The 16,390-nt window shown below is 57.3% G+C and overlaps 1 protein-coding gene across 1 annotated transcript in view; it reads right to left on the reverse strand.

Moving 5' to 3' along the window:
- Nucleotides 1-16,390, reverse strand: part of LIPE (lipase E, hormone sensitive type) — a 237,512-nt gene that overhangs the window by 80,080 nt on the left and 141,042 nt on the right. The window contains exon 4 of the mRNA XM_069201407.1: nucleotides 4,458-4,548. Coding sequence (XP_069057508.1) covers nucleotides 4,458-4,548 — 91 coding nt within the window. The remainder of the gene's footprint in view (nucleotides 1-4,457; nucleotides 4,549-16,390) is intronic.

Here is a 16,390-nt window from a genome sequence, read left to right on the forward strand (position 1 = left end):
GATGCCATATTTGGCTCAGCCCTTGCACGAGTGTATATTTATGATGGCACACTTTTACCAGACCCTTGGACACGTGTATATATACTGATGCCTCATTTATCCCGGCCCCTACCACCCTTGTCCCAGACCCTTACACGAGTACATAAATACCGATGCCAGCACACTTGTCCCAGCCCCTGCCACCCTTGTCCCAGACCCTTACACGAGTACATAAATACCGATGCCAGCACACTTGTCCCAGCCCCTGCCACCCTTGTCCCAGACCCTTACACGAGTACATAAATACAATGCCAGCACACTTGTCCCAGCCCCTGCCACCCTTGTCCCAGACCCTTACACGAGTACATAAATACCGATGCCAGCACACTTGTCCCAGCCCCTGCCACCCTTGTCCCAGACCCTTACACGAGTACATAAATACCGATGCCAGCACACTTGTCCCAGCCCCTGCCACCCTTGTCCCAGACCCTTACACGAGTACATAAATACCGATGCCAGCACACTTGTCCCAGCCCCTACCACCCTTGTCCCAGACCCTTACACGAGTACATAAATACCGATGCCAGCACACTTGTCAAAGCCCCTGCCACCCTTGTCCCAGACCCTTACACGAGTATATAAATACCGATGCCAGCACACTTGTCCCAGCCCCTGCCACCCTTGTCCCAGACCCTTACACGAGTACATAAATACCGATGCCAGCACACTTGTCCCAGCCCCTGCCACCCTTGTCCCAGACCCTTACACGAGTACATAAATACCGATGCCAGCACACTTGTCCCAGCCCCTACCACCCTTGTCCCAGACCCTTACACGAGTACATAAATACCGATGCCAGCACACTTGTCAAAGCCCCTGCCACCCTTGTCCCAGACCCTTACACGAGTACATAAATACCGATGCCAGCACACTTGTCCCAGCCCCTGCCACCCTTGTCCCAGACCCTTACACGAGTACATAAATACCGATGCCAGCACACTTGTCCCAGCCCCTGCCACCCTTGTCCCAGACCCTTACACGAGTACATAAATACCGATGCCAGCACACTTGTCCCAGCCCCTACCACCCTTGTCCCAGACCCTTACACGAGTACATAAATACCGATGCCAGCACACTTGTCAAAGCCCCTGCCACCCTTGTCCCAGACCCTTACACGAGTACATAAATACCGATGCCAGCACACTTGTCCCAGCCCCTGCCACCCTTGTCCCAGACCCTTACACGAGTACATAAATACCGATGCCAGCACACTTGTCCCAGCCCCTGCCACCCTTGTCCCAGACCCTTACACGAGTACATAAATACCGATGCCAGCACACTTGTCCCAGCCCCTACCACCCTTGTCCCAGACCCTTACACGAGTACATAAATACCGATGCCAGCACACTTGTCCCAGCCCCTACCACCCTTGTCCCAGACCCTTACACGAGTACATAAATACCGATGCCAGCACACTTGTCAAAGCCCCTGCCACCCTTGTCCCAGACCCTTACACGAGTACATAAATACCGATGCCAGCACACTTGTCAAAGCCCCTGCCACCCTTGTCCCAGACCCTTACACGAGTACATAAATACCGATGCCAGCACACTTGTCAAAGCCCCTGCCACCCTTGTCCCAGACCCTTACACGAGTACATAAATACCGATGCCAGCACACTTGTCAAAGCCCCTACCACTCTAGTCCCAGGCTCTTGCAGGTGTATAAATACCAATGCCACACTTGCCCCAGTCCCTACCACCCTCGTCCCAGGATCTTCCATGTGTTAATATACTAATGCCACACTTGTCCCAGCCCCTACCACCCTTGTCCCAGACCCTTACACGAGTGCATAAGTACCGATGCCACACTTGTCCCAGCCCCTTGCACATGTGTATCAATAGGGATGCCACACTTGTCCCAGCCCCTACCACCCTTATCCCAGGCTCTTGCATGTGTATAAATATTGATGCCACCACCCTTGCCCCAGTCCCTACCACCCTCGTCCCAGGCTCTTCCATGTGTAAATATACTAATGCCACACTTGTCCCAGCCCCTACCACCCTTGTCCCAGACCCTTACACAAGTGCATAAGTACCGATGCCACACTTGTCCCAGCCCCTACCACCCTTATCCCAGGCTCTTGCATGTGTATAAATATTGATGCCACCACCCTTGCCCCAGTCCCTACCACCCTCGTCCCAGGCTCTTCCATGTGTAAATATACTAATGCCACACTTGTCCCAGCCCCTACCACCCTTGTCCCAGACCCTTACACAAGTGCATAAGTACCGATGCCACACGTGTCCCAGCCCCTTGCACATGTGTATCAATAGGGATGGCACACTCGTCCCAGCCCCTTGCACACAAGTACAGATTCTGATGGCACTCTTGTCCCAGCCCCTTGCACACAAGTACAGATTCTGATGGCACTCTTGTCCCAGCCCCTTGCACACAAGTACAGATTCTCATGGCACTCTTGTCCCAGCCCCTTGCACACAAGTACAGATTCTCATGGCACTCTTGTCCCAGCCCCTTGCACACAAGTACAGATTCTGATGGCACTCTTGTCCCAGCCCCTTGCACACAAGTACAGATTCTGATGGCACTCTTGTCCCAGCCCCTTGCACACAAGTACAGATTCTGATGGCACTCTTGTCCCAGCCCCTTGCACACAAGTACAGATTCTGATGGCACTCTTGTCCCAGCCCCTTGCACTAGTGTACAAATTCTGGCGCCCCACTTGTCACAGACCCTTATACTTGTGCATAAATACTGATTCTACACTTGTCCCAGCTCCTACCACCCTTGTCCCAGACCCTTACACGAGTGCATAAGTACCGATGCCACACTTGTCCCAGCCCCTTGCACATGTGTATCAATAGGGATGGCACACTCGTCCCAGCCCCTTGCACACAAGTACAGATTCTGATGGCACTCTTGTCCCAGCCCCTTGCACACAAGTACAGATTCTGATGGCACTCTTGTCCCAGCCCCTTGCACACAAGTACAGATTCTCATGGCACTCTTGTCCCAGCCCCTTGCACACAAGTACAGATTCTGATGGCACTCTTGTCCCAGCCCCTTGCACACAAGTACAGATTCTGATGGCACTCTTGTCCCAGCCCCTTGCACACAAGTACAGATTCTCATGGCACTCTTGTCCCAGCCCCTTGCACACAAGTACAGATTCTGATGGCACTCTTGTCCCAGCCCCTTGCACACAAGTACAGATTCTGATGGCACTCTTGTCCCAGCCCCTTGCACACAAGTACAGATTCTGATGGCACTCTTGTCCCAGCCCCTTGCACACAAGTACAGATTCTCATGGCACTCTTGTCCCAGCCCCTTGCACACAAGTACAGATTCTGATGGCACTCTTGTCCCAGCCCCTTGCACACAAGTACAGATTCTGATGGCACTCTTGTCCCAGCCCCTTGCACACAAGTACAGATTCTCATGGCACTCTTGTCCCAGCCCCTTGCACACAAGTACAGATTCTGATGGCACTCTTGTCCCAGCCCCTTGCACACAAGTACAGATTCTCATGGCACTCTTGTCCCAGCCCCTTGCACTAGTGTACAAATTCTGGCGCCCCACTTGTCACAGACCCTTATACTTGTGCATAAATACTGATGCCACACTTGTCCCTGCCCCTTGCACGCATGTACAAATTCTGATACCACCGTTGCCCCAACCTCTTGCATGTGTGTATAAATACTGATGGCACACTCGTCCCTTCCACATGTGTACAAATTGTGATGCCACACTTGTCTCAGACTCTTGCACTCATGTACAAATTCTGATGCCACACTTGTCACTTGTAAAAATACTGATGCCACATGTCCCAGCCCATTACACGGGTGTATAAATACTGATGCCACATGTCCCAGCCCATTACACGGGTGTATAAATACTGATGCCACATTTGTCCAAACCCTTTGCATGTATGTACAAACTCTGGTATCACACTTGTCCCAGGTCCTTACACGCGTGTACAAATTCAGATGCCACTTTTCCCAGTTCCTTGCCCGTGTGTATAAATACTGATGCCATGCTTGTCCCAGACCCTTGCACATGTGTATAAATTCTGATGCCACACTTGTCCCAGGTCCCTGTACGTGTGTATAAATACTGATGCCATGCTTGTCCCAGCCCCTTGCACATGTGTATAAATTCTGATGCCACACTTGTCCCAGGTCCCTGTACGTGTGTATAAATACTGATGCCATGCTTGTCCCAGCCCCTTGCACATGTGTATAAATTCTGATGCCACACTTGTCCCAGGTCCCTGTACGTGTGTATAAATACTGATGCCATGCCTGTCCCAGACCCTTGCAGAAGTGTATCAACACTGATTTTCACCTTGTTCGCAGCCCCTTGCAGAAGTGTATACATTTTGATGCCACATTTGTCCGAGCCCCTTGCACGTGTGTATAAATACTGAACACCACAATTGTCACCTCTCGTATACTCACTGATGCCAGACTCATGCTTCTTGTAGTTTTCACCAAATGACACCAGCCCGATGGCAATGGTTTGCAGGAACGGGCGAATTGAAGGTGTGAACTGGGGGCGAGAGAGAGAGAGAGAGTGATATTACTGGGGGAGTGACTGAAGTCGAGGTGGAAAGAGGGAAGACAGAACAGCTGAGGAGACCTGTTCCTTACAGTGCCAAGAGCCCCTCAACACCAAGGCCACCTTCTCCCTCTTTGTGATGCGAGGCCATCCACTCAACTGCACTATGGCCCTCATCTTCTCTCATCGATGGGGTGTGACTCCTCTCCCTCTACAACAGAGCTCTTCAAACTGTGGGGGGCGCCCCCTGCGAGCCTGTATGCGTGCTCCCAGGGGGTGCAAAGGGCTCTGCAATTACATGTAAAACGAGATAGCCTGGAAGCGTGAAAGGTGTGGTTCTAGGCTGCCTTCATTTAAAGGAAGTTAAAGTCATAAAAACGTGTGAGGACGGTACGGCTGAGAGGCATGGGGCAGGGTTACTGAGTGTCAGACACGGCTAAAAACTTGTTATTGTTTTTTTTTTTCACCTTTGAGTAACTGCATATAAAAACACACATATACCTCTAATGTAAAATAAATGCAAGTTAAACAAATGAACGGGAAATATACTCTTTTACCTTATGAAACCTCAGTTGACTAATGTGATCACAGCAGATGCTTTGCGTGTGACCAGAGAGTCACAGAACTAAATCCTGATTGGTGCAGTGAGGGATAGTGACTTGTTTATAGTGCCACAAGGTCCCAGACTGTGACAGAAGTCACTGGGAATGTCATTATTGAAAAAGAAGTATCACGCTGAATACAACAGATTCCTACAAAACATTGCTTAAGATAAAACAACTGCTTTAAAAATGTACATTTTAGTGATGAGCATTCAGATGATATATAGTGTAAATATTTTGAGATGCGCTCCTTTTAATGGACACATATATTACCTCTCAAAAAGAATGAATATTTGTCACCATGAATAGCTGACTCCATTAATTAAAACCTACACTGGCTCCAAACAGCCCTTGTATGTGGTGATGAAGCACTGCAGAGCAGACAGCTGGACTTGCAGTGTAGGTATCACTGGTGCTGAAGCTGCAAGAGAGGCTGAGGTCCCCTCCTGTGCCAGTGTTTCTGTGAGTCTTGGAGCAATGTTCCAAGGGAGGGGAAACATGAAGCAGAGGAGACAACGGTATCTGGGCATCAGAGAGATGAAAAGGATGATGAGAGATGGGAGGCAGAGGGGGTGTGGGATAGGAGGGAGAGGGGGTGTGAGATAGGCGGGAGAGGGATGGTGTGAGATGGGAGGGAGAGGGATGGTGTGAGATGGGAGGGAGACGGGGTGTGAGATGGGAGGGAGACGGGGTGTGAGATAGGAGGGAGAGGGGGTGTGAGATAGGAGGGAGAGGGGGTGTGAGATAGGAGGGAGAGGGATGGTGTGAGATGGGAGGGAGAGGGGGTGTGAGATGGGAGGGAGAGGGGGTGTGAGATAGGCGGGAGAGGGATGGTGTGAGATGGGAGGGAGAGGGATGGTGTGAGATGGGAGGGAGACGGGGTGTGAGATGGGAGGGAGACGGGGTGTGAGATAGGAGGGAGAGGGGGTGTGAGATAGGAGGGAGAGGGGGTGTGAGATAGGAGGGAGAGGGATGGTGTGAGATGGGAGGGAGAGGGGGTGTGAGATGGGAGGGAGAGGGGGTGTGAGATAGGCGGGAGAGGGATGGTGTGAGATGGGAGGGAGACGGGGTGTGAGATAGGAGGGAGAGGGGGTGTGAGATAGGAGGGAGAGGGGGTGTGAGATAGGAGGGAGAGGGATGGTGTGAGATGGGAGGGAGAGGGGGTGTGAGATGGGAGGGAGAGGGGGTGTGAGATGGGAGGGAGAGGGGGTGTGAGATAGGAGGGAGAGGAACGGTGTGAGATGGGACGGAGAGGGACAGTGGGAGACGGGAGGGAGAGGGACAGTGGGAGACGGGAAGGAGAGGGACAGTGTTAGGTGGGAGGGAGTGGGACGGTGTGAGACAGGAGGTAGAGGGACATGTGAGACAGGAGAGAGGGGCAGGGTGAGATGAGAGGGAGATGGGTCGTGTGAAACGGGAGTGATAGGGAAGGTGTGAGACAGGAGGGACAGGGGCATGTGAGACGGGAGGGAGAGGGACGGTGTGAGATTGGAGGGAGAGGGACATGTGAGACAGGAGGGAGGGGGACGGTATGAGATGGGAAGAAGGACAGTGTGAGACTGGTGGGCGAGGGACGGTGTGAGATGGGAGGGAGGAGAGGGACAATGTGAGACTGGTGGACAAGGGACGGTGTGAGATGGGAGGGAGAGGGACGTGTGAGAGTGACAGTGTAAGACAGGAGGGCGAGGGGCGGTGTGAGATGGGTGGGAGAGGGGAGGGAGAGGGACGGTGGGAGAGGGGAGGGAGAGGGGGGGAGGGAGAGGAACGGTGTGAGATAGGAGGGAGAGGGATGGTGTGAGATGGGAGGGAGAGGGGGTGTGAGACAGGAGGGAGAGGAACGGTGTGAGATAGGAGGGAGAGGAACGGTGTGAGATAGGAGGTATAGGGATGGTGTGAGATGGGAGGGAGAGGGGGTGTGAGATAGGAGGGAGAGGGGGTGTGAGATAGGAGGAAGAGGGGGTGTGAGATAGGAGGAAGAGGGATGGTGTGAGATGGGAGGGAGAGGGGGTGTGAGATGGAAGGGAGAGGGATGGTGTGAGATGGGAGGGAGAGGGACAGTGTGAGATGGAAGGGAGAGGGGGTGTGAGATAGGAGGGAGAGGGGGTGTGAGATAGGAGGAAGAGGGGGTGTGAGATAGGAGGAAGAGGGATGGTGTGAGATGGGAGGGAGAGGGGGTGTGAGATAGGAGGGAGAGGAACAGTGTGAGATAGGAGGGAGAGGGATGGTGTGAGATGGGAGGGAGAGGGGGTGTGAGACAGGAGGGAGAGGAACGGTGTGAGATAGGAGGGAGAGGAACGGTGTGAGATAGGAGGTATAGGGATGGTGTGAGATGGGAGGGAGAGGGGGTGTGAGATAGGAGGGAGAGGGGGTGTGAGATAGGAGGAAGAGGGGGTGTGAGATAGGAGGAAGAGGGATGGTGTGAGATGGGAGGGAGAGGGGGTGTGAGATAGGAGGGAGAGGAACAGTGTGAGATAGGAGGGAGAGGGATGGTGTGAGATGGGAGGGAGAGGGACAGTGTGAGATGGAAGGGAGAGGGATGGTGTGAGATGGGAGGGAGAGGGACAGTGTGAGATGGAAGGGAGAGGGGGTGTGACACTGCAGCCCTCCGATCCCTCACCGGTGTCCCTCACTGCTCTCCCTCAAGGCTCCCTTGTCATCAGACTTCAACAGGAGCATTAAAGCCCCCCCCCCCCCCCTCTGCAGGACTATATCCCCCACTAGCCCCTGCAACCCCCCCCCCCCCGACAGGCAGTGACGCTAGCGCTGATCTCACCGGCTTCAGACAACGTGGACAAAAGGCCAAGGTCACACGGAGAGCGCGAGCTGGAGAGGAAGAGCTGAGAGTAGAAGGACAACTGAAAGGGAGAGATAGGGATGAGGGAAAGGTGAGGAGGGCGAGATAGTGGGTGGTTAGCGGGGCGGAGGAAGGAGAGAGGATGGCGTGAAGGACGTGACTGACCGCGAGCTGCAAAGGCGACCAGAGGAGGGCAAGGGAGGGCAGACAAAAAGTAGACGCGAGGGAGATGGGGAGGGCAAAGGAAGCTGTAGGAGGCTGGCTGTGTATATAGAATACAAAAATGATGTGCACCGTGCAGAGAGTGCAAACAACCCCGCCGTGGTACCCAGAGAGTGCACACAACCCCGCCGTGGTACCCAGAGAGTGCACACAACCCCGCCGTGGTACCCAGAGGTATCGAGCAGGTAGGCCGATCCTGGAGATGTGCACCGTGCAGCGAGCAGGTAGGCCGATCCTGGAGATGTGCACCGCGCAGAGAGTGCAAACAACCCCACTGTGGTATCCAGAGGTATCGAGCAGGTAGGCCGATCCTGGAGATGTGCACCGCGCAGAGAGTGCACACAACCCCGCCATGGTACCCAGAGGTATCGAGCAGGTAGGCCGATCCTGGAGATGTGCACCGCGCAGCGAGCAGGTAGGCCGATCCTGGAAATGTGCACCGTGCAGCGAGCAGGTAGGCCGATCCTGGAGATGTGCACCGCGCAGAGAGTGCAAACAACCCCACTGTGGTATCCAGAGGTATCGAGCAGGTAGGCCGATCCTGGAGATGTGCACCGCGCAGAGAGTGCACACAACCCCGCCGTGGTACCCAGAGGTATCGAGCAGGTAGGCCGATCCTGGAGATGTGCACCGCGCAGCGAGCAGGTAGGCCGATCCTGGAAATGTGCACCGTGCAGCGAGCAGGTAGGCCGATCCTGGAGATGTGCACCGCGCAGAGAGTGCAAACAACCCCACTGTGGTATCCAGAGGTATCGAGCAGGTAGGCCGATCCTGGAGATGTGCACCGCGCAGAGAGTGCACACAACCCCGCCGTGGTACCCAGAGGTATCGAGCAGGTAGGCCGATCCTGGAGATGTGCACCGCGCAGCGAGCAGGTAGGCCGATCCTGGAAATGTGCACCGCGCAGAGAGTGCAAACAACCCCACCGTGGTACCCAGAGGTATCGAGCAGGTAGGCCGATCCTGGAGATGTGCACTGCGCAGAGAGTGCAAACAACCCCACCGTGGTACCCAGAGGTATCGAGCAGGTAGGCCGATCCTGGAGATGTGCACCGCGCAGAGAGTGCACACAACCCCGCCGTGGTACCCAGAGGTATCGAGCAGGTAGGCCGATCCTGGAGATGTGCACCGCGCAGAGAGTGCACACAACCCCGCCGTGGTACCCAGAGGTATCGAGCAGGTAGGCCCATCCTGGAGATGTGCACCGCGCAGAGAGTGCACACAACCCCACCGTGGTACCCAGAGGTATCGAGCAGGTAGGCCGATCCTGGAGATGTGCACCGCGCAGCGAGCAGGTAGGCCGATCCTGGAAATGTGCACCGCGCAGAGAGTGCAAACAACCCCACCGTGGTACCCAGAGGTATCGAGCAGGTAGGCCGATCCTGGAGATGTGCACCGCGCAGAGTGCACACAACCCCGCCGTGGTACCCAGAGGTATCGAGCAGGTAGGCCGATCCTGGAGATGTGCACCGCGCAGAGAGTGCACACAACCCCGCCGTGGTATTGAGAGGTATCGAGCAGGTAGGCCGATCCTAGAGATGTGCACCGCGCAGAGAGTGCACACAACCCCGCCGTGGTACTCAGAGGTATCGAGCAGGTAGGCCGATCCTGGAGATGTGCACCGCGCAGAGAGTGCACACAACCCCGCCGTGGTACCCAGAGGTATCAAGCAGGTAGGCCGATCCTGGAGATGTGCACCGCGCAGAGAGTGCACACAACCCCGCCGTGGTACCCAGAGGTATCGAGCAGGTAGGCCGATCCTGGAGATGTGCACCGCGCAGAGAGTGCACACAACCCCGCTGTGGTACCCAGAGGTATCGAGCAGGTAGGCCGATCCTGGAGATGTGCACCGCGCAGAGTGCACACAACCCCACCGTGGTATCCAGAGGTATCGAGCAGGTAGGCCGATCCTGGAGATGTGCACCGTGCAGCGAGCAGCTAGGCCGATCCTGGAGATGTGCACCGCGCAGAGAGTGCACACAACCCCGCCGTGGTACCCAGAGGTATCGAGCAGGTAGGCCGATCCTGGAGATGTGCACCGTGCAGCGAGCAGGTAGGCCGATCCTGGAGATGTGCACCGCGCAGAGAGTGCAAACAACCCCACCGTGGTAACCAGAGGTATCGAGCAGGTAGGCCGATCCTGGAGATGTGCACCGCGCAGAGAGTGCACACAACCCCGCTGTGGTACCCAGAGGTATCGAGCAGGTAGGCCGATCCTGGAGATGTGCACCGCGCAGAGAGTGCACACAACCCCGCTGTGGTACCCAGAGGTATCGAGCAGGTAGGCCGATCCTGGAGATGTGCACCGCGCAGAGAGTGCACACAACCCCGCCGTGGTACCCAGAGGTATCGAGCAGGTAGGCCGATCCTGGAGATGTGCACCGCGCAGAGAGTGCACACAACCCCGCCGTGGTACCCAGAGGTATAGAGCAGGTAGGCCGATCCTGGAGATATGCACCGTGCAGCGAGCAGGTAGGCCGATCCTGGAGATGTGCACCGTGCAGCGAGCAGGTAGGCCGATCCTGGAGATGTGCACCGCGCAGAGAGTGCAAACAACCCCGCCGTGGTACCCAGAGGTATCGAGCAGGTAGGCCGATCCTGGAGATGTGCACTGCGCAGAGAGTGCACACAACCCCACCGTGGTATCCAGAGGTATCGAGCAGGTAGGCCGATCCTGGAGATGTGCACCTCGCAGAGAGTGCACACAACCCCGCCGTGGTACCCAGAGGTATCGAGCAGGTAGGCCGATCCTGGAGATGTGCACTGCGCAGAGAGTGCACACAACCCCACCGTGGTATCCAGAGGTATCGAGCAGGTAGGCCGATCCTGGAGATGTGCACCGTGCAGCGAGCAGGTAGGCCGATCCTGGAGATGTGCACCGCGCAGAGAGTGCAAACAACCCCACCGTGGTATCCAGAGGTATCGAGCAGGTAGGCCGATCCTGGAGATGTGCACCGCGCAGAGAGTGCACACAACCCCGCCGTGGTACCCAGAGGTATCGAGCAGGTAGGCCGATCCTGGAGATGTGCACCGCGCAGAGAGTGCACACAACCCCGCCGTGGTATCGAGAGGTATCGAGCAGGTAGGCCGATCCTAGAGATGTGCACCGCGCAGAGAGTGCACACAACCCCGCCGTGGTACTCAGAGGTATCGAGCAGGTAGGCCGATCCTGGAGATGTGCACCGCGCAGAGAGTGCACACAACCCCGCCGTGGTACCCAGAGGTATCGAGCAGGTAGGCCGATCCTGGAGATGTGCACCGCGCAGAGAGTGCACACAACCCCGCCGTGGTACCCAGAGGTATCGAGCAGGTAGGCCGATCCTGGAGATGTGCACCGCGCAGAGAGTGCACACAACCCCGCTGTGATACCCAGAGGTATCGAGCAGGTAGGCCGATCCTGGAGATGTGCACCGCGCAGAGTGCACACAACCCCACCGTGGTATCCAGAGGTATCGAGCAGGTAGGCCGATCCTGGAGATGTGCACCGTGCAGCGAGCAGCTAGGCCGATCCTGGAGATGTGCACCGCGCAGAGAGTGCACACAACCCCGCCGTGGTACCCAGAGGTATCGAGCAGGTAGGCCGATCCTGGAGATGTGCACCGTGCAGCGAGCAGGTAGGCCGATCCTGGAGATGTGCACCGCGCAGAGAGTGCAAACAACCCCACCGTGGTACCCAGAGGTATCGAGCAGGTAGGCCGATCCTGGAGATGTGCACCGCGCAGAGAGTGCACACAACCCCGCTGTGGTACCCAGAGGTATCGAGCAGGTAGGCCGATCCTGGAGATGTGCACCGCGCAGAGTGCACACAACCCCACCGTGGTATCCAGAGGTATCGAGCAGGTAGGCCGATCCTGGAGATGTGCACCGTGCAGCGAGCAGGTAGGCCGATCCTGGAGATGTGCACCGCGCAGAGAGTGCACACAACCCCGCCGTGGTACCCAGAGGTATCGAGCAGGTAGGCCGATCCTGGAGATGTGCACCGCGCAGAGAGTGCACACAACCCCGCCGTGGTACCCAGAGGTATCGAGCAGGTAGGCCGATCCTGGAGATGTGCACCGCGCAGAGAGTGCACACAACCCCGCCGTGGTACCCAGAGGTATCGAGCAGGTAGGCCGATCCTGGAGATGTGCACCGTGCAGCGAGCAGGTAGGCCGATCCTGGAGATGTGCACCGTGCAGCGAGCAGGTAGGCCGATCCTGGAGATGTGCACCGCGCAGAGAGTGCAAACAACCCAGCCGTGGTACCCAGAGGTATCGAGCAGGTAGGCCGATCCTGGAGATGTGCACTGCGCAGAGAGTGCACACAACCCCACCGTGGTATCCAGAGGTATCGAGCAGGTAGGCCGATCCTGGAGATGTGCACCTCGCAGAGAGTGCACACAACCCCGCCGTGGTACCCAGAGGTATCGAGCAGGTAGGCCGATCCTGGAGATGTGCACTGCGCAGAGAGTGCACACAACCCCGCCGTGGTATCGAGAGGTATCGAGCAGGTAGGCCGATCCTAGAGATGTGCACCGCGCAGAGAGTGCACACAACCCCGCTGTGGTACCCAGAGGTATCGAGCAGGTAGGCCGATCCTGGAGATGTGCACCGCGCAGAGAGTGCACACAACCCCACCGTGGTATCCAGAGGTATCGAGCAGGTAGGCCGATCCTGGAGATGTGCACCGTGCAGCGAGCAGGTAGGCCGATCCTGGAGATGTGCACCGCGCAGAGAGTGCAAACAACCCCACCGTGGTATCCAGAGGTATCGAGCAGGTAGGCCGATCCTGGAGATGTGCACCGCGCAGAGAGTGCACACAACCCCGCCGTGGTACCCAGAGGTATCGAGCAGGTAGGCCGATCCTGGAGATGTGCACCGCGCAGAGAGTGCACACAACCCCGCCGTGGTATCGAGAGGTATCAAGCAGGTAGGCCGATCCTAGAGATGTGCACCGCGCAGAGAGTGCACACAACCCCGCCGTGGTACTCAGAGGTATCGAGCAGGTAGGCCGATCCTGGAGATGTGCACCGCGCAGAGAGTGCACACAACCCCGCCGTGGTACCCAGAGGTATCGAGCAGGTAGGCCGATCCTGGAGATGTGCACCGCGCAGAGAGTGCACACAACCCCGCTGTGGTACCCAGAGGTATCGAGCAGGTAGGCCGATCCTGGAGATGTGCACCGTGCAGCGAGCAGCTAGGCCGATCCTGGAGATGTGCACCGCGCAGAGAGTGCACACAACCCCGCCGTGGTACCCAGAGGTATCGAGCAGGTAGGCCGATCCTGGAGATGTGCACCGTGCAGCGAGCAGGTAGGCCGATCCTGGAGATGTGCACCGCGCAGAGAGTGCACACAACCCCGCCGTGGTATCGAGAGGTATCAAGCAGGTAGGCCGATCCTAGAGATGTGCACCGCGCAGAGAGTGCACACAACCCCGCCGTGGTACTCAGAGGTATCGAGCAGGTAGGCCGATCCTGGAGATGTGCACCGCGCAGAGAGTGCACACAACCCCGCCGTGGTACCCAGAGGTATCGAGCAGGTAGGCCGATCCTGGAGATGTGCACCGCGCAGAGAGTGCACACAACCCCGCCGTGGTACCCAGAGGTATCGAGCAGGTAGGCCGATCCTGGAGATGTGCACCGCGCAGAGAGTGCACACAACCCCGCCGTGGTATCGAGAGGTATCAAGCAGGTAGGCCGATCCTAGAGATGTGCACCGCGCAGAGAGTGCACACAACCCCGCCGTGGTACTCAGAGGTATCGAGCAGGTAGGCCGATCCTGGAGATATGCACCGCGCAGAGAGTGCACACAACCCCGCCGTGGTACCCAGAGGTATCGAGCAGGTAGGCCGATCCTGGAGATGTGCACCGCGCAGAGAGTGCACACAACCCCGCTGTGGTACCCAGAGGTATCAAGCAGGTAGGCCGATCCTGGAGATGTGCACCGCGCAGAGTGCACACAACCCCACCGTGGTATCCAGAGGTATCGAGCAGGTAGGCCGATCCTGGAGATGTGCACCGTGCAGCGAGCAGCTAGGCCGATCGTGGAGATGTGCACCGCGCAGAGAGTGCAAACAACCCCACCGTGGTATCCAGAGGTATCGAGCAGGTAGGCCGATCCTGGAGATGTGCACCGTGCAGCGAGCAGGTAGGCCGATCCTGGAGATGTGCACCGCGCAGAGAGTGCACACAACCCCGCCGTGGTACCCAGAGGTATCGAGCAGGTAGGCCGATCCTGGAGATGTGCACCGTGCAGCGAGCAGGTAGGCCGATCCTGGAGATGTGCACCGCGCAGAGAGTGCAAACAACCCCACCGTGGTACCCAGAGGTATCGAGCAGGTAGGCCGATCCTGGAGATGTGCACCGCGCAGAGAGTGCACACAACCCCGCTGTGGTACCCAGAGGTATTGAGCAGGTAGGCCGATCCTGGAGATGTGCACCGCGCAGAGTGCACACAACCCCACCGTGGTATCCAGAGGTATCGAGCAGGTAGGCCGATCCTGGAGATGTGCACCGTGCAGCGAGCAGGTAGGCCGATCCTGGAGATGTGCACCGCGCAGAGAGTGCACACAACCCCGCCGTGGTACCCAGAGGTATCGAGCAGGTAGGCCGATCCTGGAGATGTGCACCGCGCAGAGAGTGCACACAACCCCGCCGTGGTACCCAGAGGTATCGAGCAGGTAGGCCGATCCTGGAGATGTGCACCGCGCAGAGAGTGCACACAACCCCGCCGTGGTACCCAGAGGTATCGAGCAGGTAGGCCGATCCTGGAGATGTGCACCGTGCAGCGAGCAGGTAGGCCGATCCTGGAGATGTGCACCGTGCAGCGAGCAGGTAGGCCGATCCTGGAGATGTGCACCGCGCAGAGAGTGCAAACAACCCCGCCGTGGTACCCAGAGGTATCGAGCAGGTAGGCCGATCCTGGAGATGTGCACTGCGCAGAGAGTGCACACAACCCCACCGTGGTATCCAGAGGTATCGAGCAGGTAGGCCGATCCTGGAGATGTGCACCTCGCAGAGAGTGCACACAACCCCGCCGTGGTACCCAGAGGTATCGAGCAGGTAGGCCGATCCTGGAGATGTGCACTGCGCAGAGAGTGCACACAACCCCGCCGTGGTATCGAGAGGTATCGAGCAGGTAGGCCGATCCTAGAGATGTGCACCGCGCAGAGAGTGCACACAACCCCGCCGTGGTACCCAGAGGTATCGAGCAGGTAGGCCGATCCTGGAGATGTGCACCGCGCAGAGAGTGCACACAACCCCACCGTGGTATCCAGAGGTATCGAGCAGGTAGGCCGATCCTGGAGATGTGCACCGTGCAGCGAGCAGGTAGGCCGATCCTGGAGATGTGCACCGCGCAGAGAGTGCAAACAACCCCACCGTGGTATCCAGAGGTATCGAGCAGGTAGGCCGATCCTGGAGATGTGCACCGCGCAGAGAGTGCACACAACCCCGCCGTGGTACCCAGAGGTATCGAGCAGGTAGGCCGATCCTGGAGATGTGCACCGCGCAGAGAGTGCACACAACCCCGCCGTGGTATCGAGAGGTATCGAGCAGGTAGGCCGATCCTAGAGATGTGCACCGCGCAGAGAGTGCACACAACCCCGCCGTGGTACTCAGAGGTATCGAGCAGGTAGGCCGATCCTGGAGATGTGCACCGCGCAGAGAGTGCACACAACCCCGCCGTGGTACCCAGAGGTATCGAGCAGGTAGGCCGATCCTGGAGATGTGCACCGCGCAGAGAGTGCACACAACCCCGCTGTGGTACCCAGAGGTATCAAGCAGGTAGGCCGATCCTGGAGATGTGCACCGCGCAGAGTGCACACAACCCCACCGTGGTATCCAGAGGTATCGAGCAGGTAGGCCGATCCTGGAGATGTGCACCGTGCAGCGAGCAGCTAGGCCGATCGTGGAGATGTGCACCGCGCAGAGAGTGCAAACAACCCCACCGTGGTATCCAGAGGTATCGAGCAGGTAGGCCGATCCTGGAGATGTGCACCGTGCACACAACCCCACCGTGGTATCCAGAGGTATCGAGCAGGTAGGCCGATGCTGGAGATGTGCACCGTGCAGAGAGTGCACACAACCCCACCGTGGTACCCAGAGGTATCGAGCAGGTAGGCCGATCCTGGAGATGTGCTAAGCATTTTTGGTACTCACAGTATCACTAAATGTGGACAAACACTCAAAAGAATAACTCGAGACCAATTTACAAAAATACTTCAGATGTATATAAAA

This window comes from Pleurodeles waltl, chromosome 7 (assembly GCF_031143425.1).
Source record: "Pleurodeles waltl isolate 20211129_DDA chromosome 7, aPleWal1.hap1.20221129, whole genome shotgun sequence".
NCBI lineage: Eukaryota > Metazoa > Chordata > Amphibia > Caudata > Salamandridae > Pleurodeles > Pleurodeles waltl.